The sequence below is a fragment of the Balaenoptera ricei genome, chromosome 15 (assembly GCF_028023285.1).
Source record: "Balaenoptera ricei isolate mBalRic1 chromosome 15, mBalRic1.hap2, whole genome shotgun sequence".
Taxonomy (NCBI): Eukaryota; Metazoa; Chordata; class Mammalia; order Artiodactyla; family Balaenopteridae; genus Balaenoptera; species Balaenoptera ricei.
In genome coordinates this window covers 54,140,666-54,164,758 of record NC_082653.1, presented here as the reverse complement: position 1 = coordinate 54,164,758, position 24,093 = coordinate 54,140,666, and the positions used below count along the sequence as shown (strand labels likewise).

The window sequence follows — 24,093 nt, the reverse complement described above, 5'->3', positions numbered from 1 at the left end:
TCCTCCTTTTTGCAGTTAAGAATTTATCATGGCCAAGCCTGTAAATAGTCAACGGATACAGATTCTGCCTCCTCTCCCCCAGTTCTTTATGTATGTACATTTGTGTACACTTTCACACTCACACATGCAGAGAGATTATTCCACAGAAAGAAAGCTGTTTATATAAGATATGGGTATTTTGTTTTGGTTTTTTTTTTTTTTCTTTTTTCGTCTGTTCCCATCCCCACCCTCAGTCAGGTATTCTGAACCAGTAACTGCGTGCTGAGTGATGGATGGATGTGCAAGCTTGCCGTCCTGGTTAGACGCCAAGTTAAGTGTAGAAATGATGTTGTCCTGTGAGCCCCTCTAGGCTGGGCTGAGCACACGTATAGCAGCTGGTAACCTAGAGTTTGGTTCTGGTCCTCAGTTTCTCCATCTGTGAAGGGGTCATGGTGATAGCGTGGCTTCATAACGTGGTTGGAAAGATAGGGTGAGATCATGCGTGTCACATAGTAGGTGCTCAGGAAATGTGAACTCTTGTCACAGTCTTTGTTGTGGGTGACTGGGGCTGGAAAGGGGGCCTGCCCCCTGCTGTGAGAAGGAGGAACTGGGCTGGGGAGGGGTTGCCTGGTGCCTGATGCTCAACCTGTGTACTGGGTGTGGGACCATCAGAGCCTAGGGATGGGGGAGATAGGCCCCCCTCCCAGAGGACCTCCCCGGCCTAATTGTGCTGTTTTCTCCTCTCTGCTTTTCCAGGACAAGCAGTTGCGCATCTTCGACCCCAGAGCCAAGCCCGAGGCCTCCCAGGTGAGTTGTGTGGGCAGCGGAGCTGGATTAAGGCCCCAGCGGCTCCAGCAGACGCGGGCAAGGGCAGCTCAGCCTCTGGCACACAGATTCTGCCACGCCCCGTGCCCCTGGCCGAGGCTTGGCGGGTACGCGGGGGTCACCTGGGAGGTGGCTCGAGGCTCTTTCTGGGAAGCGTGTTCTGGGTCTTGGGAGGATCCAGCTTTGATCACAGGGTGGGGGCAGCCAGGCCGCCCACAGGCCTTCGGCGGAAGCATCCTGTGGCTTCAAGAAGCTAATTTGAGATTCCAACTTCCTCTCCTTTGAAACCCTCATCCCTACCCACCTTTCCTGGTACGGTCAGCGGAGGCCAGCCACAGAGGAGCCAAGAAGACCCAGCCCCCACCCTCTGCACCCCTCCAGGCCCTGGTGCTGGGGGACCTGCCTGATCTGTGGGCCCTGGGCGCTGAGCGGGTTCGGTTTGTGTCTGGCTGTGCATGGGTGCATGTGGCCCTTCGAGTTCCAAACGAGGAGGCCAGGCGATGGGTTCATGCTGCAGGCATTGAGCCACTGGGGACTCGTTCATTCATTTGAGAACAACTTGGTGCCAGGCACAGAATGTTCTGTGGTGAACGAGACAGACACGGACAATTGCTGGGGGGCTCCGCTTGCTGGAATGATTTAGTGCTTCCCTGAGGAGCTGGTTTGGGGCTGAGGCCTGAGTGCTGCCGTGGACGGCCTGGGGCGGGCTGAGCTTGTCCTAGGAGCCTGAGTCAGGGGCTTGTCACCTGTGCTTTGGGAGCCATTAGGGTTATAAGCCAACAATGAAATGAGCGGATTTACATTTTTAAAAATTATTCTAGAAGCTGAGGAGCCTTCTTTCCTGAGGAAGGTGCAGTTCAGGGTTCTGCTGCTAGCTCGTGCGCAGAGCTCCCCAGCGAGGCCCCAGGCCAGCAGAGATGCCTCATCTCCATTTCTAGGACTTGTTCCCCACCCGGGGTCAAGGGTAATCCACCAGTCTAAACCCAAGCAGCAGTAACGCACACAGACACACACACACACACACACACACACACACACACACACACACACACACACACACACACACACACACACACACACACACACACACTCCCCTTCATACAGCCAACTGCAGCTCTTTCCCAGGGCAGTGCAGTCAGCTCCACCTCTGACTGGCCGAAGACCAAGAGGAGGCCCCATCCTGGCAGGTGAACCAAGCCCAGCAGAAGTGGCTTTAGCTCCACCCTGGCCCTGCTTCCTCGAGGCTGGGTCTTGGTTCCTTGGTCTCGTCGCCCCTTGGCTGTGGTGGAGCTGTGTGAGCCTCAGGGCAGCGTGAGCAGTGGGCCTCACTGTAGCTTTCTGTGCTAAATAACCTTTAGTCTTTGCCTGGAAAGGGGCCCCAGGCTCAGCTCGAGGAGGGAGACTGAGGCCCTCTCCCCGCAGCTTTCTCAGGTCACCCTCTCCTCCCCAGGGTCCAGGCCACAGCGCCCGGCACCTCCATTCCTGCCCCAGCTGGGCAGTGCCTCTGGCCAGCTCATCCAGCTGAACCCTTTCCTCCTTTCTCTCCTCCTCCTCCAGCAACGGGGGGCAGTCATGGTGCTGAGGTAGAGATGCAGTGGCTGCCGTCCAAGGGCTCCAAGTTCAGAGAAGAGGGAGGGAGCCCCTCTGAAGGGGGTTTCTGGGCCGAGGAGACCCGGGAAGAGCGTGGGTGGCTCCCACCCGCTCCTAGCTCCTGGGACCATGCCTGTGCTTGGCCGCTTGTGCGGGGGCAGCAGGACCTGGAATGCTGCCCTCTGCCTGGCCCTGCCCCCCACTTCCGCCAGGGCATCTGGCCCACACCTGGCTTCTATTAAGAAAACTGCTGCTGGCAGCCAGGGTCGGTGTGAGCTGAGGGGCCAGCTCAGGGGAGAGGCCTTCTGGGAGTGCCTTCTCCTGAGATCCTCCTTCCCCAGTGGAGGGGGTACTGGTGGGGGTTGGGGAAGAAGGCACTGCCCTCCCTCCAGCTTCTGCCCTCCCTGCCCCACTGGCTGTCTCCATGGCCTGGAGGATGGGCAGGGAGGCCTGGGGAGTTCTCCCTCCACTGTCTTTTTTGGGCCCTGCCTCTGGAGACTGGAGCTTGGAGCAGGGGATGCTTGGGCGGCTCCCTCCTGTTCACACCCTCTGCTTTGTTTTTAGGTTGCATTTATGATGGGTTATTATGTCCCAGGCTCTTGGCACGCATAACCTCCTTCCACTCTCCTGACCGTCCTGTAAAGTCAGTCCTTTGGTCATTTTTTCCCCAGGGTTACACAGCTGAGTGGCAGAGCCAGGTTCGGTCCATCTGACTCCGGAGCCCCAGCCCTCTCCTGCCCCTTCACTGTGCCAGAGCCCCAGTGGGGGTGGCCGAGGCCCTGAAGCCATGGCCGTGCCAGGGAAGTAGAAGCCACAGCTGAGGGGGTACCCAGGGCTGGTGAGCTTCGACAGGCTGGTCCAGGGCAGGAGGGGGCCAGAGAACCTCTGGCGTGGACAGGCGGAACTGCTCCTTCCGACCACCCCCTGTGTCAGGCAGGCCTGGGGGGCCAGCATCTGCAGCCCAGGACTGAGCCTGGCTGAGGAGGGGTGTGGGTGAGTGATGGGGGTCTTACCACCGGAGAAGGTCCCCTCACCCTAGGAAGGAGCCCAGGGCCGCTCTTCCAGTCGCCCTGCCCCACACAGGAAGCGTTGCTGTGGCGACAGAGAGGGGGATTTGGCTTTACTGCAGCTGGAATGCTGGGTATGCGCCTGCTCCTGGCACCCCTGTACTGGGCAGGCGCGGCCTGGCCTCAGCCCCTCCTGTTCTCTCCTTGGGGCCAGGTGTGGGGGAGACATGGGGGTACCGAGGGGCTTCTCCACGAGCAGGACACCTAGCTGCCTGTAAGAGGGAAACCCCAAGGCCTGGCCTGCAGGCTCGGGATCACCATCAGCGGCTTCCTACGACAGGGCTCAGGTTTGGGTGGCAGGGTGCCTAGGTCCCAAATGCAGCCTCCCCTCTACCCCAGGAGAATGAGAATCCGGGGATTTGGCGGGAGGGCTCCTCTTCCCCGAGTCCCACTGAGGTCAGCAAAGAACTTGCCATTTTTGAAACTGAAAGTCACTCCAGTGATCTGGGGATAGAGGATTGGGGAGGGGGTCCTTGGCCTTCCCTCCAAGTTGCTGGGGCTTCCTCTGGCCCCGGGACAGACTGAGCTGGGTGTGCCCATGGTGGGTGCACTGGGCTCAGCCTAAGCTCTGACCTCGTCTCCACTTCCTGGGTGCCGTGTCCTCTGAGACCCGAGGCGAGAGTGGAGAGCTGTGGGGCGAGCAGGACTCGCCAGCCCACAATGCCCTGACCAGCGCTGCCTGGTTCCCCCAGTGTGAGCTCATCCAGGGAGGATTGCTGGAGACCCAAGGTGCCTGGGGGCAGCTAGCATCTTGGGCTCCTCATGGTCTGGGCTCTGCTGCCTTCTGGCTGTGCCTGTCTCCTCGCCTGTCCTCCATCTGCTCCTCTTGTGCAGACAGAGAACAGTAACGGTTGGTGCAGGTGGCTGTCCTGCTGGGTGACTTGGGGCAGATGGCTTCCTCTCTCTGGGCCTCTGGTTTCTCTGTGTGTGAAATAGGAAGGTGGAGACGCGGGCCAAGGAATGTTCCATCCAAACCTGTGCCTCTGGATGAAAAACGCTCCCTCGCTGTCCACAGGCCCCGTAGACCCTGCACCGCCTCCTCCTCTCCCCCGACCCTGCTGCCAGCTGTGCCGGCCTCTTCGCTCTCTGAGACCCTGACTCTTCACAGATGCTGGTCCCCACCGCTGGCTCACACCTGCCAATCCTTCACATCTTAAGTGTTACCTTAAATCCACTGCCCTCAATTATACTCTATTGTACCCTGTTACCATGCTTCTAAAAAATGCACATTGATGTGTGCCGGACACAAGCCTGAGCGCATCACCCTCCACAGTGGGTCCGTCATGGTGCTCTTTGTGTGGGTCAGGACACTGAGGCACATCCTGGGACGAGGCTGTTGGCGGCTTGGCTTTCACCCAGCCAGTCTGACTCCAAAGCTTGCGCCCCTAACCCCCCACTTACAGCAACTCGCTGACATAGTTATTTCTGTTTGGTTCACATCTGCCTTTCAACCTGCACGTTCTATGAGTTTGCATACCCTTTCTGTTTTGTTGACCATGTCCCCAGTGCCTAGTGTCATGTGCAGCTCGCATATTCATATTATGAAAGAACAAGTGAGTGAGCAGCCCTGCTTCACCCAGGACGTGACCGTCCATCTGAGATGTGTCTGGCCCCACCGCCAGCTCCCAGCACAGTACCTGGCCAGGAGGAGGCGTGCACGACTATTGAATGAATGAATGGTGTGCTAATGTGGTGCGAGCCGTCTGGTGCTCCTTACGTGGGATGTTTGCACACCGATGAGAGGGCGAGAGCCCATGTGACACTTCTGATTGACCCTGGGGTGTTGGTGGCGGAGCTGACCCTTGCCCTGACCCCACAGCCCCTCTTGCGTAAAGAGAGGGATGTTGGGCCCAAGTTCTCAGGCTCCAGCCCTGACTTCCTGTGCCGACTACAGCCGGGTGGGAAGGAAGCAGTGAGAAAAGCCCCTTGAACGACACGGAGCCGTTTCCGATGGTCTCCCACGCTGGGGTCGGCTTCCGCGGGCTGGGGAGGGGGCGCAGGGCCAGCTCCTCACAGCCGCCTGCCTCCCTCATTCATTCCCAAGGAGATCGTGGGAAGCTGGGAGGAAGCTGGCCACAGTTTGGGGTGAGCTAATTTTGGTAACAGGGTCTTTGGTCTCAGGCTCCAGGGGCCAGGGTGACTGGGAGGGAGCTGTTTGCATTTCCTCTGGCCCCCTCAGCTCCCCCCTGCTTGGGCCCGGGGGACAGGGCCGCCTGCGGTTTGAACTCGTCTCTCCTCCCTGGGGCCCAGGAAACCTTCCTTCTGGCAGCTCCAGCACCACGGGAGGGCCAAGAGGGGCACTCTTCTGCCCTCTCCAGGGACTGTTCCCCGTGCTTGGCACCAGGCCCTCTCCCCGGCCCCCTGGCAGCGTCAAGAGGCAGCAGTAATACTCATAATCCCTCGATTTGCACGGCGCTTTGTGGCCGGCCTGTTCCTATCACATGTGGTCTCAGTTGATCCTCGCGACAGTCCTGGGAAGTAGGCAGCCCAGGCCACGAGCAAGGACAGTGAAGTTCCGAGAGGGCGCTGGGGTCCTCAGAGCCCGAGGATGGTGACCAGCAGCCAAGTGCCTCCCCCCGGACACCTGCAGAGGCAAGGATGTGCCGCCGTCCTGAGCCCCATCACCGCGGCAAGAGGGGCCTGGCCATGAGCAGAGCAGCCTGACAGGCCCCTTACAAGGAGGGAGACTGAGCCCAAGCTCGGTGGCCAACTAGGCCCTCTGGGTGCAGAGCTGGCCCCAGCTGGCCCCTCCTGCCCTCTGGAGGGCTCTCAGGTGGGTGGCCCCCCTGAGGAGGCCCCCAAGGCTCAACTCAGTGCCATCTTTTTCCTCCTCCAGAGCACGTGGGCCCATGAGAACAACAGGGATGGCCGGCTGGTGTGGACAGGCACCCAGGAGCACCTTGTGTCCACTGGCTTCAACAAGGTAGGGCTCCTCCCGGAGGAGTAGGGCATCCACACCAAGAGGGCGGGGACGAGGCCCACTGGGAGGCGGGGGCTGCGGCCAGCTCCAGACCCATCCATATACGGCCCTGTGTGCAGCCGGGTCTCAGAGCCCCAGGGGACCAACGGCTGCTGAAAACTGGCAGATTCCATCTGCAATAGCTAAGCCTGACCCTGGGAACTGCGGTGGGCCCCCCCAGGGACCAGAGTCCACAGAGGGAACCGCCCCTTGTCCCTTGTCACCTAAGGGTTCTTAAAGGGGCAGGACACGAAAACCCAAACTCTCCCTCCCTGGCATGACTCACCGCCCCACCCCCCACCCCCCGAATGCTCTGCTCTGGGGCAAGTGCTCCTGTGCCAGGCTGTGTCCTTAGTCCCTGGGTTCCGGGCTGGGCCCCTCTGAGTCCCTCTGTGCCCCCTCCCTGCAGATGCGTGAGCGTGAAGTGAAGCTCTGGGACACCCGGCTCTTTTCCAGCGCCTGCACCTCCCTCACCCTGGACACCTCTCCCAGGTAGGAGTGGCTGGTGTGCTGGGATGGCTGGGGGCGTTGAGGACCCAGTGATGTCTGTAAGTGCACGCTGCTGGTTGTGGGGCAGGCTTCTGCCCGGGGGCTCGTGCTGGTGTGTTTTGGCATTTGGGGAGGGGATTGTGACTCAGCGGTGCGGGGACAGGGGGTCTGGGGATGCGCCTGATTTTGCTGTGAGTGTTCTGGTGGAGCCGAAGACTGAAGAAACTGAGGCTCCGATCATGAGGTGGCCGCGGGGTGACGTGGGGTCAGGTGGGCTGGCAGGTCTGGAGGCTCCAGTGCAGGACGGAGGCAGGCCTCGGACCCGCAGTTTCTGTGAGACCTCAGCCCTGGCCGCATGCTTGTCACTGGTGGTCCTGGGCGGGTTGGGGGGTGCAGGCAGCCTGGAGGTGCAAGTGCACCTCGTCCTTCCACCCTCCTGGAAGCGTGTGCAAGAGGGTTTATGGTGGTGCCCCATGGGGTCCTGGCCCAGCCAGCTCTGTGCAGGGACAACCCACGCACCAGGAGGCCCGCTGAGGAGATGAGGTACAGGAGGCTGGAGGACCAGCCCGGCTGGTGCAGGAGGCGGTGGGACCTGGTCCCTGTTCAGCTGTGACTCTCGGGGCGGCTTGCTGAACCCCCCACCCAGGCAGGGACCTAGGAGGTCAGAGCCAGGATGGGGCCTTGGTCCTTGGATATCCATTCAGCCCCTTCTTCTTCCGTTTTACAACTAGGGAAACTGAGTCATAGAGGGCGTGGTGACCTGTCCAGGCTCTGGGAGCAGTGAGGGCCGTGTCTGGGGCATGCAGGGCTGAGTGCCGTAAGAGCTCCTGCCAGGGCGACCCTGCTGAGAGCCCCCAGAGAAGGGGAAACCGTCAGGATGGCACTCCCATCCTGTCTCACAACCCAGGGAAAGGCTGGGGAGCTGGAAAGGCCCAATTTGCAGATGAGGGAGGCAAGGCTGAGTGAGATCCCATACCAGTAGGTGTGAGGTCTCTGCCTGCTCTTGGCCCTGGGAATGCAGCGGGATGTTACCAGAGCACCCCTGCGCTGGAGGAATCAGGGCCCCCAGGCCTTCTGGCTTCATGTCCAGCAACCCCTCCCCCAGCCCTCATGCTGCACTGATATCTTGTCCTCCACGCCTACCCAGGCCAGACAGCCCCTTCCTTATGGGGCCCCCCAGCAGAGGGAGGGAACTGGCCCAGCCTGGAAAAGGGAGCCAGCACTACCATCAAGTGCTCCTCTCCCCACCACTTCCTGCCTTCCAGGCTCCGCCCCGGTCTGTGCCGGCACCCGCCCCCCCACCCCGAGGAGCAGCCCCCGCCCAGCCCCAGTGTGGCCCCTGGGGGAGTTAACGATGCCCAGACCCCGTGGTGCCACTGGCCAAGGCTGACCCTGTAATTATAGCAGTTAAGAATAGCCTTGCAGGGCCAGCGAGGCCTGGAATTTCTCAAATCACTCCCAGATGGGCGGCCAGGCCAGTATCCCGCCCCCTTCATCCCCCAGTCCTGGCCACTGCCCCACTGGGCCCACGCCCTTGGCAAAGGAGCTGGGACTCTCCAGCCCTCTACAAAGCTGGTGGACGCCAGGGATGCGTGCCAGCCTCCAGGCTGGCCTGAGAAGTGGTGGGTCCCCTACCCCCAGGCTCCCCAGAAGCCAGAACCCCTCAGGAGCCCCCTGGGGTGTTGGGGGCTGCTGAGTGAACTGGACTGAAGGTAGGAAGGGTGCAGGGTGTCAGCTGCGGGCACGGCATGGGTCTCCACCGCACCCGCTCAGTTTCTTTTCTATTTTACAGATTTTCCATCTCCATTTGGGCAGAACAGTATGAGCTCTTATAAGAGCTATAGGGGGCCAGGGGTCAGGCACATGCCCCTCCCCATCCTCTCCCAGGGAGGACCCAGGGCCCCACCCTCCCAGGGGCCTCTGTCTCTGCTCCCATCACAACCCAGAGAAAGGCTGGGGAGCTGGAAAGGCCCAATTTGCAGATGAGGGAGGCAAGGCTGAGTGAGATCCCATACCAGTAGGGAGAGGATGGGCCCTCCTGCCCTTCCCCTGCTCATCTGTGTTGTTTGTGGAGTGTACCTCCCCACGTGGGAAGCGCAGGGCAGCAGGTCCTATCTGTAAAGCTGGGCTCGGGCGGCAGGTCCACAGATGGCTGCCCCGTACTTCTCGCGCTGGGTGGAGGTGGGGGGTTACCGGCAGGGCCTGGGCTAATGGAGCAGCTCATTCTCCGGTCCGGGAGGCGCAGAAACACCACCTGTCTCGGGTGCCCTGCTCCTGGGCTGGGTGAATGGTCAACAGTATCGGCCCTGAGCTGAAGGCAGATGGAGATTTTTCTCCACATGTTACCAAAGAATAAAAGCTGAAGCCGGAAAAATCGATCTTCTGTTGAGGTCGCCCTGGCAGCAAGCCTCACAGGGTGCAGGCTGGGAGTCTGCTCTGCTTCTTCACATTGAGGTGTCCACCTCTGGCCAGAGGCACCGGCCCTGCATCCCAGCGAGTTCCCTGGAGGTTGGGAGCCCCCTCCCTGCCTGCCTTCTGCGGCTCTCAGTAGCCCCTCCCCTCTCCTGGAGGGCCAAGCCCTCCCCCCAAGGCTGGTACCCCCACCTCCTGGGCCAGGGAGCAGGTGTTGGGATCCGTCCCTGCCTGCTGTGAGCAAGCTGCTGTCTCACCGTTCCCGGCCTGTGATTCTCTTCTGTAGAGGGATTGCTGGACGTGAAATGGGAGCATGTGTAGCCCATGTGGCACAGGGCCTGTGGCAGTGAGGACCCAGCAGTTGGGGGCTGGTGTTTCCCCACAGCAGGATCACCCTGGGTAGTGGCTGTATCTTGGCTCGGTCCCCCACTCATTCCCTGGCCCTCTCTTCGTCCCCCGGCCCCTCATCTGATGGGATGCCCGAAGACCTTTTCTGGGAGGGCTGGCGTGAGTGCTCAGGCCCCTTTCTGTGGGCCCCACCACTCACCCCGCCCCTGCGGCCCCACTAGCCAGGTTTAGCTTTGCAGCGAAAACATTCATTCAGCAGCCACTGTGTTTAGCAGCAGCCCATAGGCCCACAATGGCCCCTTTGACGGGGCCGCCGAAGGGGACGGCAGGCCTCGCCAGAGCCATTCCCCTAATGGGACCCAGGCCCACAGGAAATCCACCTGGGCTGCTGCCTCCGCTGCCTCAGGAAGAAGGGGCCCCACCCAGGCCCGCTGCCACCACTCTCTGCCCATCACGACCCACCTCCTCCCTTCTCATGCCAGAACCCTCAGCAGCCGATAATTGAATCCAGAGCCTCGTGTGGCTGGGCCTGACTCTGCACTGACATCAACGCCCAGAACCGCAGGGCCTGCTCCCCAGGCCTGGCTGGGCTGCCTCCTTCCCGCCAGGGTGAGGCTGGGGACCAGGGGCCATGACCCATGCAGGGAGATGGGCATGGGGCCGCAGGGAGGCTCGCTCTAGCCTTTGCAGGGCCTCTCTATGGCCCCAGGGTCACCTCCCTTCCTGCCAGAGGGTAATAGGAAAAGGTGCTGGGCGCGTGTGTCTGTCACTGTTCCTAAGCTCCCAGCACCTGGTCCAGGCCAGGGCTGTGCATAGCATCGCTGGGGGCCCTGCCCCCACCTTGGCCTGTGGCTTCCTGGAAAAGACTCCCTCTTCCGGGGTTTCTGGAAAGCCTGGGTGCTTTACTCAAGTGCAGAGAGTAAAGGGGCATCACAGGGCCACCTGCCCCTAACAGCCCTGGCTCGGTCCCTGCCTCCTCACCCAGCAAAGAGTTCCTGCCATTCAGGATCTGTGCTGCTCCTCTACCAAGGCCCCTTCTCTGTAGCTAGAGCAGGAGGCTGGGAGCAAGGTCTCCCAGCCTGAGCCCATGCAGAGGGGCAACAGGACTGCAGGAAGGGCTGGGCCATGTGTGCCACCTGGTCCAGGACCATCCACGAGGGCCTGGCAGGACATGGCTCAAGGCACCTCCTCCACAGAGGAAGGCAGGCGGTGAACTGCTCATCAGACCCATCTCTGAGGAGGGACCCTTGGGGGTCGTCTTGGCTTGCATCTGCCACGAGCATCTCCCCAGCCTCTCCCAGGAGCCCTGCAGCTCCTGCTGGCAGAAGACTGGGCCTGGGAAGGGTAAGGCTGCTCTAACCGTTCCTCTGCCCGGAGGTTGAAGTGGCCCCTTTCCTATCCCTGCTCCCTCCTGGTTCCCAGTCTCACTGGGAGGCTGGTCCGGGCACCTCAGTCGAGCAGACTGAGCAGACACAACCCAGGGCAGGACAGCCTAGGGCATGCTGACTAGGGCCTGGTGCCCGCTGGGGAGAGGGGTCCCTGCCCCCAGCTTCCCCACAGAGAGGGCTGTCCCTCTAGGCTGACCCTGCGAGCCCCCACCCTCCCTCCGTCCAGCCCAGGTACCCTGGGGCCATGCCTGAGAAACATGCTTGTTTCTTTTCATCTTTTATTTTTCTTACAAAAGGCTTTCATATCATCATTTGTCTTACAAAAACCAAAGTCCTTGTCTCTGAGTTTGAAAAACATTTTCCCAGAATAAATGGGAAAGGATCTTTTATAAATATATTTTAAAAAACAAAAGCAAAACTTGTTCCTAAAGCATCTTTCTTTCCAGTTTCTTTTGTTCCTTCACTTTCTGGGGTTGAGGCAGGGTCACCCACCCCATCCCCAGTCCCACTCTCCCTCTGCTCTCTTTTCTGGGGGCTTCCTTCACTGGCCCCCAGAGTCTCCTTGGGGTGGGGGGCTTGGCAGCCCCGGGCCTGTGTTACCAGCACACGGCAGGGCCCGCCCCACCCCAGAGGTTGCATGTTGCAGAAGACGGGGCCGACGCCATCCTCTAGGCACTCGGGCAGGGGGGACCTTAGAGGTTATCACCTGGGTCCCAGCTTCTTACGGATGAGGACACCAAGGTCCAGAGAGGGGCAGGGACTTGCTGTGGTCACACAGCCCCGGTCCTGACATGTCCTCATCGTACGGATCTGAGAACTTCCTTGATCTGGCAGCAGGAGGGCCCTGGCCAGTCCCAGTGGGGCCGAGAGCCTGGCCTCGGCCGTCCATCACTCCCAGGCTTAGATGTAGGGCTTAGCTGGGAGGGGCCCCTGGGGGCCGGGCCCCGAGTAGCCCATGAGCGGCACCTCACACTCAGGCCCACCAGGCGGGGCCTCCCCACCACCCTCAGTTGCCTTGGGGCCTGGCTCCAAGGGGGCCTTCACCCCCTCCAGCTCCAGGGGCCCGGCCCCTGGCCCCACCTGCCCTTTGCCCTGAGCCACAGCTGCCGCGGCCCGCCCCCGCCGCACACAGAAGGCCGCCCCCACGGCAGCCAGCACGGCCAGGAGCACGGCAGCCAGGGCGGGCGCAATCAGGAGTGGCAGGTTGCCCTCTCGGGCCTGGGTGACTGGGGCGTGGTTAGAGCGGACTGCCGGGGGCGTGCGGGCCTCCCCACAGGCCTCCTCGCTCTCAGGCACCCTCCCGGCCCCCAGGGGCCGGACGCAGATGGAGTAGGTGGCATTGGGCCGCAGCTGGGTGACCGTGTACTCTGCGAGTGAGGCGGGCAGCCGCAGCGTCACCGGCCGTTTGTCGGGACCCGACAGGTTGCGGTAGGTGAGGCGTAGGCTCCTGAGCTGCACGGTGCTGCCCTGCAGGTAGCGCTGCAGTCCCACCCGCAGGGAGGTGGGGCTGGCGGGCTCAATGCCGAGGGGCAGGGGCTGGGGTGGCCGCATGGTGGCCGGGGCAGGGCTGGGCCTCGGCCCTGGCCTCACCCGGCTCTCACAGTACAGGCCCGTGAAGCCCTCAGGACACAGGCACTCCAGGTGGCCCCGCGCCCCCAGGTGGCAGGTGCCCCCACTGAGGCAGATGGACGCCGGGCAGTCCCGGGGCTGGGGGGCAGGACCCATGGTGGGCGGGGCAGGGGGCGGTCGGCTCAGGGCTTCAGTGGTCGGCTCCGTGGGGCTGAGCCAGGTGGGAGCCATGCTGGAAGGTGGGGCTGTGGGCGCCCACACCGTGGGCCTCATGGTGGGCACCGTGGCCGTGGTGGTGGTGGCCGGGCAGCCAAAGTCGGCGTAGTCAAGGTCCAGGAGCAGCCGGCCGGCGTTCTTGGGTGGAAAGTGGCAGCGTGTCTCCTCGGGGCTGGCCAGTGCCACGCGGCTCTCCCGCACCCAGGGGCCGAACCAGCTCAGGGGGCACACGCAGTTGAAGGGGTTGCGGGCAGCCGCCAGGAGCCGCAGGCGGGGGAAGAGAACCGAGAGCTCGTGCGGCAGGGCCTGCAGGCTCAGGTTGCTCAGGTCCAGCTCCTGCAGGGCTGCCAGGCCGGCCAGGTCCTCGGGCCGCAGCTGGGCGATGCGGGTGTTGCCCGCCAGCCGCAGGCGCGTCAGGCCCCGCAGGCCCCAGATGGCGGGCGGCACGAGCTCCAGCTGGTTGTCGGCCACGTCCAGGTCGTGGAGGTTGCGCAGGCGGCCAAAGAGCCCCTCGTCCAGCCGCTGCAGCCCCAGGCCGGCCAGCCGCAGCGCCTCCACGTTGGCGGTGTCCAGGATGCCGGGCTCCAGGGCTGGGAGGCTGTTGTGGCTGAGGTCGAGCAGCAGCAGGCGTGGCAGGCGCAGCGGGGGCAGCGCCCGCAGCTCGTTGTCCTGCAGCTTGAGCTCCAGTAGGTGGCCGAGCGCGTCGAAGGCACCGGGCTGGATGTGGCGGATGCGGTTCTTGCCCAGGTAGAGGCGCTCCAGGTGCCGCAGGCCGCGGAAGGTCTCGTTGGTGATTTCCCGAAGCCTATTGGCAGTCAGGTCCAGGTTGCTGAGGTTGACCAGTGGCTGGAAGACCCCACCGGGCAGGCTGGCAATCTGGTTCTGTGACAGGTCGAGGAGCTGCAGGCCCGGCAGGCCGGCAAAGCTGCCCGCGTCGAGTGTGGTGATGCCATTCTCAAAGACGTACAGGCCCACTGTGTCGGGCGGCACGTCGAGAGGCACGGTGGTCCCCTGGCGGGCGGTGCAGAAGACTGTCTGTGGCTGGTTGCACTGGCAGCCGGTTGGGCAGCCCTGCACCTTGGGCTCCAGGGCCGGCAGCAGCAGCAGCAGTGACAGCAACAGGGGCGGGGGTGTCTTGGAGCGCATCTTCTGGTCCCTGGGAGCAGAGAGGAAAGCGGGAGACCGTGAGTCAGGGGCCCCAGGGGACAGCCACTCCAGGAAGGACCGGGAAGGGAATTCCCAGCCCCCTTTACTCCCCGCCCCCAAACCCAACAGCATACAGTAGTTATGAGTCAGGTCCCCAGTGCCCTGGCCGGGTTCCTGTCCCTGCCCCGTCACTTCTTCGCTATGTGACTTTGAGCAATCACATGACCTTGTTATGATATCAGTTGCTACTTCCTGCGCTGACACCAGGGTTTGGTGGGCTGATGCACACAGAGGGGGGCCTGGCCCCCAAACACTCAGTGACCACAAATAACCCCCTTCTCCTTAACTCCAGCCCTTTGGCTTCTCTATGGCTCAGAGAGAACACATGGTCAAAAAACATCAGACTCTGTGCCCTCCCCCTAAACCACCCCAAAAATCTCTGCTGAGGTGGACAGGGGAGGAGGGAGAATGGTGGGTTCTGGAGCGGCAGCCCCTCCCACAGCATCTGGGAGAGACCAGGCAGGCAGGCGGCCGAGCATGTAAGTAGAGAAGCTGCCTGCCCTGGGCCACCGGCCGCTGCCGCCGCACTCTGAGTCCTCCGAGTGAGGAGAGACTACAGTGGGAAGACTTCACGGGGAAACTCTGGGATCGGTGTTTTTCCACTTGTGAAGTCAGACCTGCCTAGGACATGGCCAGCAGGAGAGTCCCCTGGGGAGGCAGAGGAGGGCTGGAGCCCTTGGCAGGTGTCCCCCTGTGGGAAGGGGGGAGGCAGGGAACCTTGGTCTTCAGATCCCCCATCTCTGAGCCACGATGAAAGAACTAGAGGTGAGGGGGCCCCAGCCTCCCTGGGCTGACCCAGGTCTCAGGTTGGGGGGCACTGGTTGTGTGGTGGCCCCGGAGGCAGTGTCAAGCCTGGAAACGCTCCGCAGATCGGATCCTCTATCATTTCTTGGGATCCACTCTAGGCCAAGCCCTGAGCAGCAGCCCTTCCCACGTGCCCGCAGCACCGAATGTCTGCGGTCTCCCCCAGCAGCCACTCCAGGTGGAAGCTGTTCTCCTCACTCCCGGATGACAGGAGAAGAGGCTCCTGGAGGTGCAGTGACTTGCTGCCTTTGCACTGCCGGGAAATCTGAGCCACAGCCCAGGTCCTTAACCACGTCCAGGTGTGGCTGGGCCTGCCCTCCTGATGTGGGGCCCAGTCCTGCCCAGGTGGGGGTGGCTCCCCAAGCCGCTCCAGGCTCCCACTCGTAGCTGGAACTGCCCGAGACAGGATGTGGCCACAGCATGGGCCCCCCTTCACTCAGGCTCCTGCGGGGAGCCCGGGGGCCACCCCAGCAGCGGTCCCCACACTCTGGTTCCCTAAAGTCCCTGAGAGGCCGGCATGCCTCCCCTCCAGGTGCCTCCTACTCACACAAGGGCCTTTTGTGCTGGGGCTCAGCCTCCCCTTCCCCCACGCTGGCCAGCCATCCAGCCACACAGGTAGCGTGACCCCCTACCCAGCCCATGTTCTGCCCAATGCCGTCCATCGGGCTGCCCCTCCCCAGGGATGTGGGCTCCTGGAACGTGAGGCGGAGGAGGGGCAGGTGGTCCCCAGGAGGCCACTATGGTGTTGGGCCAGCTCTGAGTAAAAGCCCATCACCAGGTTGGGCCTGCGTAGGCACTGCCCACCTGCAGGGTCCCCTCTGCCCCTCACTAGTTAACACTGATGACTGCCCGTCAGAGGCCAGCTAGGGGGGCCTTCCCTGACCCCAGCCAGTGCCACCTCCTCTGCTCTTTAGATTCTGCTGTACCCTCCCTGAGGGGAGGCCCTGTCTGTTTTTGCTCCCTGTATCCCAGAGCCCATCTTTGCTGAGTGAATGGTGGAGGAGCATCTTGCACTCAGCCTCAGATGAACCTCAGCCAGAACCCGGGAGGCCTCGTGTGCCCCCGGCCCTGCCGGCGCCGTTCCCAGGGGGACTGTGTGTGCCGCACCTGGCCTCCTTCCCTGTGGGGACCCGCTCCACCCTCCCTGACTCAGAAGGCGGTGGGTATGGCCTGGCCTCCAGATGTGCGCTGTGAGCGACCCCCACCCCCTCATGCACGTGGTGGGTGAGCTGCCTCCCCCTGAGTTAGCCCTCCTGGCGGGGGTGGGGGTGGTGGGCAGGGTCAGGAAGGGCGCAGCCAGGCTCTGGGGTGGGAGGGGACCTTACACTTGGCCAGCCTGGCCACCCCTACAGCTTCAGCTCCCCTGGGCCTTATAAAAGATCACAGTTAAAAGCTCACACTCCAGTCAGGCAGCCCTGGGCCAGGGTCACCCGAACTGTGAGGCCACAGACAGCTGCTTTCTCTCAGTTTCCTCATCTGTCCACCTGGGCATTCCAGAATGGACACCTCCCAGGATTGGGAGCACTTAGCTCTGAGGAGCCAGGTGTGTGGTCCTTGGGGGCCTGGGATGCATACTGGGGGGTGTTTCCCATTCTGCATTGAGGAGGGGACCAGCATGGGCTCTGAGCTTCACCTGTAGTCTGCTGGCCCTTTAATCAGTAAAGTCATCATGGGGGAGGGAGGCAGGAACACCGGGGGTCTGTCTGGCCGCAGAGGCAATCTGGGTAAGCTGATGGAGAGTGGGGGCTGGGTCAGAACAAGAGCAGCTGGCATTCTGGGCTGGGGAGACCCCAGTAGGCAGCAGCTACCCTGCTTCCACAGGAAGTCCACAGGATGCAGGGATGAGTGCCTCTGCCTGAGCCCCATTCCACCCATCCAGCAAGGAGCTGGCACTGGGGCTTGGGAAAATGGCAAGCTGTGGGCTGTCAGCTCCGGGGGGCTCTGCCACCAAGAACAGATCAGAGAGACCCCAGAGGGCAATGACTGACTGGAGGGGGCCGGTGACAGGGCAGCAGGAGACCAGCTCTGCCCCTAAATAGCTTCCCAGATCCCTTATCACCTGTGGGCTTTTTTTCTTAGCAGCCCTGCTTCACCTTCTGGAGTTGTTCTGAGCACCCAGGGTTGTGGTTCTGTGTTGTTCTGTTTGTTTTAAAATGGGGAAGTTCTTTTAACAAGTTCTGGGAGCGATTCCGCCTGTCTGGGTGCGTGCTGGTGTGTGTGTGCATTGGGGGTGGGAGTGTCTCGTTGGGGTCATGGCTGCCCTGGCCCTTGCAATTTCAGCAGCCCTGAAGGACCAGGGGCCTGGGCTTTGATATCTGATCTGCTGACTCGAGGCAGGGAGGTGGGCCCTTTCCCTCTGCAAAGGGTGTGGGGAGAGTTCTGGAGGTAGCCCTGGGATTTGAGGGTGGGGGGGGGCGGTGGAGGCAGGAGGGCAGAGTGTCCAGGGCCTCCCCTCCACTTGGACTCGCCTTGGCCTGGCCCCACCACGAGGGCCCTCCAGGGGACAGTGCTGGGATGGGGCTTTGGGGTCTGACTGCCTGCGTTCGCAGCCTGGCTGCACGACAGCCTGGCCACAGCCCTTCGCCTCAGTTCCCATCTGTGAAGTGGGGGAGGCTGGGTACAGCGCCTGAGTCTCAGGGCTTGGTTAGTTTGTATTTGGAGGACATTCTAGGTGGTCAGTAAACACTACCTACTGAGGGTGTCACCCATAACACCTGAGTCTTGCCCTCCACATGCATGGGGTGAGGATGCCATGGTGTGAGAGGGGCTTCACGCAGATTTAGGCACAGACAGGAGGCCCCTGGGCCCAGGGTGAGGCCTCTACGCAAAGGCTGCCCTCCATCCTCAGGCGTGGAAGAACAGGAGAAGCTAGAGAGAGCAGCCTGGGGGGTGGGAGGGGAAGGTGCCTTTAGTTTTAGAAGGGGGTGGGGGGAAGTGAGCTGTCCTTTGGCCGGCAGTTCAGCATGTGACGGGGGACGAGGGGGAGCACAAGGAGGGGCTCTGTGAGTAAGGACATCATCATTTCAGCTCTCAGGGGGACCCAGAGTGTCCCCACCCACGCCCAAGTGTGGGACACCTTGGAGGCACCCACTCATAGGCCCTGGGTCAGGCAGGGACTGGCGAGTGAGTGGAACTCGGGCCTTCGGGTGACCACATGAGACCTCAGGCTGGAGCATCTCCTGTGCCTGGCCCGTGGGGAACAGGAATGGGCAGACAGAAGCAGGCACACGTCCCTTTCCGTACCCAATGCTGCGGAGTGGGTACAGGGGTCTGGGGCTGCAGATCTGACCCCACGGCTCTGGGCCTCTGGCTCCCAGTGCCGGCCCGCCAGGGTGAAGCACTGCCGGCCAGGCCTGGCAGCAGCCCAGCCCAGGAGTCTGCCAACCCCCCAGGCAGGCGGGACCATGCCGGCAGCCAGGACAGTTGGCTCCAGTTTCGCTGACGTGTCTGAGGAGGCTCCGGGCCCGGGCTGGGTCCACCAGTCTCCCCATCCCTGGGGAGAAGCAGCCCTTGGCCCAGCAGGTTGGGGTCTCTATCCTGGGCCCTCATGGAAGGGGCCGAGGGGGCTGAGCCTCAGGTCCTCGGAGATAGCCCTCTTGGGGGGTGGTCCTAGCCCTGCCCTTTGATTAAGCCCTGCCCTTTGACTGGTGGTGGGGGTACCCACCAGTCTTGGCGTCTCTGCTTTACTTACTCCATCACCACCCCCAGCTGGTTCTACTCACGCTATGGATAAGTCTTGACACTCCACACCACGACCTCATCCGGGCTTCCCTTCCGTCTCCCACCTATAGGGCTTCTCAACCCCAGCTGCACATCAAAAGCACCAAGAAGCTTTAGAAAGTTCCTAATGCTCACGCCGCACCTTCCCCCGGCCAATTAAATAAGAATTTCTGGGGTGAGACCCAGGCAAGGTTGTGTTTTAGAGAAGCTCCTTGGGTGGGTCTCCCATATAGCTAAGCCTCAGATCCTGGGGCAGAATATTGCAAAGGGGGATAGTCTGTATGTCAGCCTGTCTCCCTGTCCAGGGAAGAGTCTAGATCCCTGAGCAGGTATGGCCAGCTGGCAGCACCAGAAGAGCAGGAGCTGGACCTCCTCCCCCTTCCCCACTCCATGGCAGGAGCTGCCTGGCCCCAGGTGGGTGTCTTCTGTGGCACTGTGGGTGACTTGGCAGCTGCTAGACCTGTCAGCCCAGGGCAGGGAGGCCAGTGACTAAGGCCAGTTCCTGGCTCAAGTGAGCCCTCAGGGTGGCAGGACGTGCCTTCTCAGTCAGCAGAGGTGCCACTCTGCTGGAAGAGGATACCTGCTGCCCCGGGAGCTATGTGGTGGCTGCGGCCCAACTTGAAATGGGCTGGTCCAGATGCCACCGTCAGCACGTGCAGGTGTGATGCCACTGGGGCTGGGCTCAGACATGGGGCTTGCTCGCTGCCCTGTCCCCACCCAGGGCCAAGCACCCATCAACTAAGGCCCTAACTCTGCAATTAACCCTGAATTTGCCAGAGGAAGACCTTAGTCACCAAGGGAGGCCGCCAGCCCCAAGCCGGCTGGGCACAGGCTGTCTGGGGCCTAGACAGGGTCTGAGAAGGAGGTAGCCCCAGAGGGGTCTTGCCCTTCTCATTCCATCACGCCCAGGGTTCTCGGTTACCTTGCAGCGAAGGAGGCCCTTCCTGGGGCCTGTGAGCTGATCGGTGGGCAGGTGGGGTTGATTAGGGGAGCCACAAGCCTGCCTCTCACCTCTCACTGCTGCCCACCCAGGCCCAGGGCCAGGGGGGGCCCCAGTGGCCACCCCAGCCTCAGCCTCTTCTCAGTGCAGGCTAGCTCTCTCCTTCCTCCTTAATTAAATCTCTCAGGCAGCCTCCGAGGAATGTGAGAGCCTTATTGCATTCCCCGGGAGGAGACGGGTGGGGGCCCTTCCCCACCTTGGAGAAGAACTGGCCCCTCGCCTGTTCCCACCCCCCAATCCTAAGGTGGCCCAAGGGAGTCTGCTCCAGCCTCCTCGTACCCAGGGAGGGTGGAATGAGGAAAAGCGGGGGAGGCCGGCGGGTCTGGCCGGCCAGGCGGCCCAGCCAGCTGAGGAAAAGCAATCCGGCTGACTCTGGAATGTGGAAACTGATAAAAGGAAGAAGGCTGAGCCCCCGCCCACCCTCAGCACACCCCTGCCCGCCCCCAAACACAGCCCTGCTCTGGTCACGCGCGCGCAGACACATGCCCACGCCAGACACACGCCCACTGGGCTGTGCTTTGAGACACACACGCATACACACGCCCTCCCCCTTCTCCAAGAACTCTCAAATTCCACAGCAGTGAGGGGAGCTGGTTTTCTTGGCAGTGCAGAGCCTTGGGCTCCCTGGCCCAGGGAGGGGACTCTGAGGGGGGCTCCGGGAGGGATCACTAACCCTGTTAAGTGGCATTGCTGTCCTTCCCATGAGCTCAGGGCCTGCCAGTGGTCAGGGATGCTTCTGTGGGCAGAGGCTCACCCAGCCTTCTCTCTGGTCACCAGGGGAACTGGCTGGCTGGCCTACTGAGGTGGCAGCTGCCTCCAGGGCCCAGCTGAGACCCTGCTGTCCTGATCCCAGGAGCTGCTACCCACTTAAAAGCCCCCACAAGGACTCAACTCTCTTCACCTGGGACTTGTCCTAGCTCACCCAGGACTGTAGTGGAGGTGTCAGGAATGGGAGCCAGGAGCTGGACGCATCTCCTGCCCAGGGCATCTCCCTGGGGGCATTTGCCAGAGGGGGACTGCCTGGGGAGAGCACTGGTCTGGGCACTGTCTGAGGGGCTTCTCATGTTGAACCCCTCCCTCCTCCTCCATGTCCAGGGTCTGGAGAGAGTGGTGCCATTCCAGCAAATGACCTGGGACACCAGCCCCCACCTGCCCACTGGTCCCAGGTAGTTGTTTCACTGAAACATGAGGCCAGGGGAGGTGGGGACAGGCAGTGCCCGGGCCCCCAGCCTGGCACGTGTGTGCTCATCCTCCCTCCCTGGGCCCGGGAGAGGCCAGATAATGGTCTGGAGGGAATCCAGCTGGGCTGCTCATTACCAGAGCCCTCTTCCTGCCTCTGACACTCTGTTTACAGAAGCTCCAGGGGCTGATTCCCCTGGGAGAAGACAGCAGACTCAGAGGACTACTCTCCCATCCCCCACACTGCCTGCCTTAGCCCTGCTGGACCTTGCCAACAGCTGGGCCCATACTGGACGTCATGGCACACTGGGCCTGCTGGTCCCCCTTGGAGGTCACCCACCCAGCCACCCCTCTTTGCCCCCAACGCCCAAAGTCCAGCCTAGTGGGAAGGGACCTTGAGGTTTAGTTCAGTCCCCCAGCCCTAGAAGCTCTTGGTCTGGGGAGGGGGCTCTGGGTCCTGGTGCCACGCTCCAGAGCCTCACCTGCCCTTGGTGCAGAAGGCAAGCAGAGGGACCCTCAGGGCCACTTCCTCCTTCCCACCTTTCACACTCCAGCCCTTGGCCCCAGCGGGAGAGGTAGTCAGCTACCCTGGTGTGGTAATCGTTAACAAATGGGGGTGAGGCAGAATGGCTGGCACCAATCATCTGGCCTGCCAGTGACCACAGGGGACCTCAGCAGCCCTCAGGCTGCAGTGTTGCCAGCCCAGGGACACAAAAGACTAGGCTGGCTCCAGGCCATTGGGTTCACAGCCTGAGCAAAGCCCCTTCCCTGGCAGGGGCAGAGATGGGGCACCCTGATACCTGGAGTACAACCCAGTCAGCCAAGGTCCGTACCCCATTTCAAGGGCTGCATGCTTGTGGGCCCCTTGCTCTGCCCTGAGTGACAGGAGCCCTCAGGACGGACCCCAGGCCGTCGATCTGCACAGGGGGACAGGGGTTGGGGGTATTCATGCCCAGAACCAGTGTCACTCCAGGAGGTAAAAGTAACCCAAGACTGTGGCTTGGCCATCCCCTCAAAGGGGTTTGTTTCATAAAACTGGTCATGCCGGAGGGCCCAGCCGTGGGAGGAGGGAGGGGGTGTTTATTTTGTCTGCTTGCAGCCCCGCGGGCCGGTGAGCCGCGTACTCGCGCGTGCGCGCACCCCGGCCGTGGAGCTGTCGGAGCCTGAGGACTGCCAGATAAGGGGGCGGGCCGGGGGCGCACGGTGCCCGCCCGCCGTGCGTCCCCGAGTTGGCCCAGGTGATCGTGCAGGACTGGGGGCCGCGTGCCCGCCCTGAGTGCGTGTGCGCGCGGCGGAGGTTGGGGGGGTCCGCGCGCGTGATCGGCGCGTGTGCACAGCCCGTCCCCTGTTCCCTCCCGCAGCCCCCCAGCCCGGTAGACACTCACCGGGCGGCGGCGGCGGCGGCGGCGGGAGCCGGGCGGGACGGGCCGCGGCCTCAGTGCTTCCTGGCCCGGAGGCCGGAGGGGTCCTGCGTCCTGAGGTCTTGAGGTGCCGAGGCAGCCGCGTCCGCGTCTCCCCGCCCCAAGGCTCGGGCTGCGGAGTCGGCTCGCGGGAGGCGGGTTCTGTCTTAAGAGTCTGGGGGCGGGGACGCCATGGGCGGGGGGCGGGGCTGTTCCCTATTGGCCGAGGCGGGGCCGACGGAGGCCCGCCGCCCCTCTCGGCTGAAAGGGTCATTCGGCCAAGCAGCCTGGTCCTCAACCCGCCAACTCCCGACCAGGAGGGCAAGAGAGACCTTGCTTGGCTCCGTCGGGAGTCAGGAGTCCCGTGGTCCAGTCTGGTCTGCCACTAGTTTGTAATATGACCCTGGCAGATCCCTTTTTCCCTGTGAAAAAGCGAGTGAATAATGAGTGAGACCAAGCATCCCAAACCTGGATGCCTGTGACATACCAGGCAGGTGATAAAAACTCGAGGAACGGACGGACCCCAGAGCCTATGGAGACCGGGGGAGGGGAGACTGGTGTAAGACTCAGCCGCTATGACCTGTCCCAGTCTGCCAGAGCTTCAGGTTTTTCAGGAGAAACTGGAAATACGGATTTTTTATGTGAAATCTCTCCGTGTTGTTGTTGGTAGCTAATCCCAATTTCAGAAACTCCTGGGTAGGCCACACACACAGATCCCTTCTGAGAGCCTCATAAGTACAACCTCTAATGCCAAATCTGAGTCCTGGGGTCGTTTTGCTGTGAGCACCTCTGGACCACTTTCCCCATGTCTTAGATGAAAGGAGCGACACCCAGGAAGGGGACGTGATAGACTATCCACAGTTACCAGCAGCTTCAAGGCCAGAATATGCTGGGGGGTGCTGGGCTGAAATGTGAGGTTGGGCCTCACTGTCAGTAGGTGGGGCCTGGGTGCTGCTGACAGTGGCCCTTAATGGGGCAGAAGGGACGGGTGCCAGGGGCTGGGCTAGTCCAGAAAAATCCCCTGCCTTGGAGGATTCCAGGAAAACACTCTGCCCTCCTCCCCCTCTGCACTTGTGGTCAGAGTCATGCCTCAGAGCCTTTGGGGACCCAGCTCAGCTCCTAACTTTCAGCCGGCTCCAGGACACCCGCCACCCCGTCCAGCCCAGCCCGCAGTCAGGGCTTGGCTGGGCCAGCTCAAATCTCGGGGGACCTGAAGGCTTATCCCAGCAGGCTGGGCCACACCAACTTGTGGGGGTGGAGGGGTTGCGTGGTGTTTGAAGGACTGGATCACCTCCAGAAGGCAGAATAGCCTCCATGTCCAGTCTCTAACAGGGCTAAGCAGGGTCGAGTTGCAACGGTTACCTCCCAGACTTTCCTTCTCAGCTCTTCGCCTCCTCAGGACCTCTCCCCAACACGGCCCCCTTTCAGGATGGGCAGAGGTCTGCACCCCCTGCTTTTGTTGTTATATGTGGATGTGGAGTGTGCCTTGCACACCTCTAAACGTCCGTTCCTAGGCCAGTGCAGGCCCTCAGGTGTGTTTCATTTTGCTCCTGTGGGACTTTTTAAAACTTTGAAGCCATTGCCAACATTGAAAAATCCAGTGGTTTCACATTAAAATGGGACTTCCCAGCTTGCCTTGAGTGGGATCTCTCGGCCAAGGCTGAGCAGCAGCTGCCCCCTGTGACCAAGGCCCAGACTCACAGGTGGCCCCAGTCCCCACCAAGCCTAGTTGTCTCACACCAGGCTTCTGCACTCCTTCAGTTTCCTGAAGCATTTGAGTTTGCGGTCAGCTCAGACTGTCCCTATGCCCCTGCCCTTGGGCCCTGTGTCCCCTAAGGCCCTCAGGAGACCCCAGCCTGACTCTCCTCCAGGAACAGGACTTCCTGACAGGTCCTGAAGCTTCTCGCCTCTGTGGCCATTTCTTGCTGATAGTGAGATCCCA

At 62.0% G+C, this 24,093-nt stretch overlaps 2 protein-coding genes across 4 annotated transcripts in view; one reads left to right on the top strand and one right to left on the bottom strand.

Moving 5' to 3' along the window:
• CORO7 (coronin 7) overlaps positions 1-24,093 on the top strand; it is a 59,259-nt gene that overhangs the window by 22,180 nt on the left and 12,986 nt on the right. For all 3 annotated transcript variants that reach the window (XM_059897289.1, XM_059897288.1, XM_059897290.1), the window contains exons 7-9: positions 736-786; positions 6,298-6,384; positions 6,830-6,912. In XM_059897289.1, the coding sequence (XP_059753272.1) occupies positions 736-786; positions 6,298-6,384; positions 6,830-6,912 (221 nt within the window). The remainder of the gene's footprint in view (positions 1-735; positions 787-6,297; positions 6,385-6,829; positions 6,913-24,093) is intronic.
• On the bottom strand, positions 11,319-22,280 carry VASN (vasorin). The gene is made up of 2 exons (XM_059897291.1): positions 22,137-22,280; positions 11,319-13,998 (listed from the first exon to the last, which is right to left on the bottom strand). Exon 2 carries the CDS (start codon positions 13,986-13,988, stop codon positions 11,958-11,960), a length of 2,031 nt encoding a protein of 676 aa, XP_059753274.1. The 5' UTR covers positions 13,989-13,998; positions 22,137-22,280; the 3' UTR covers positions 11,319-11,957.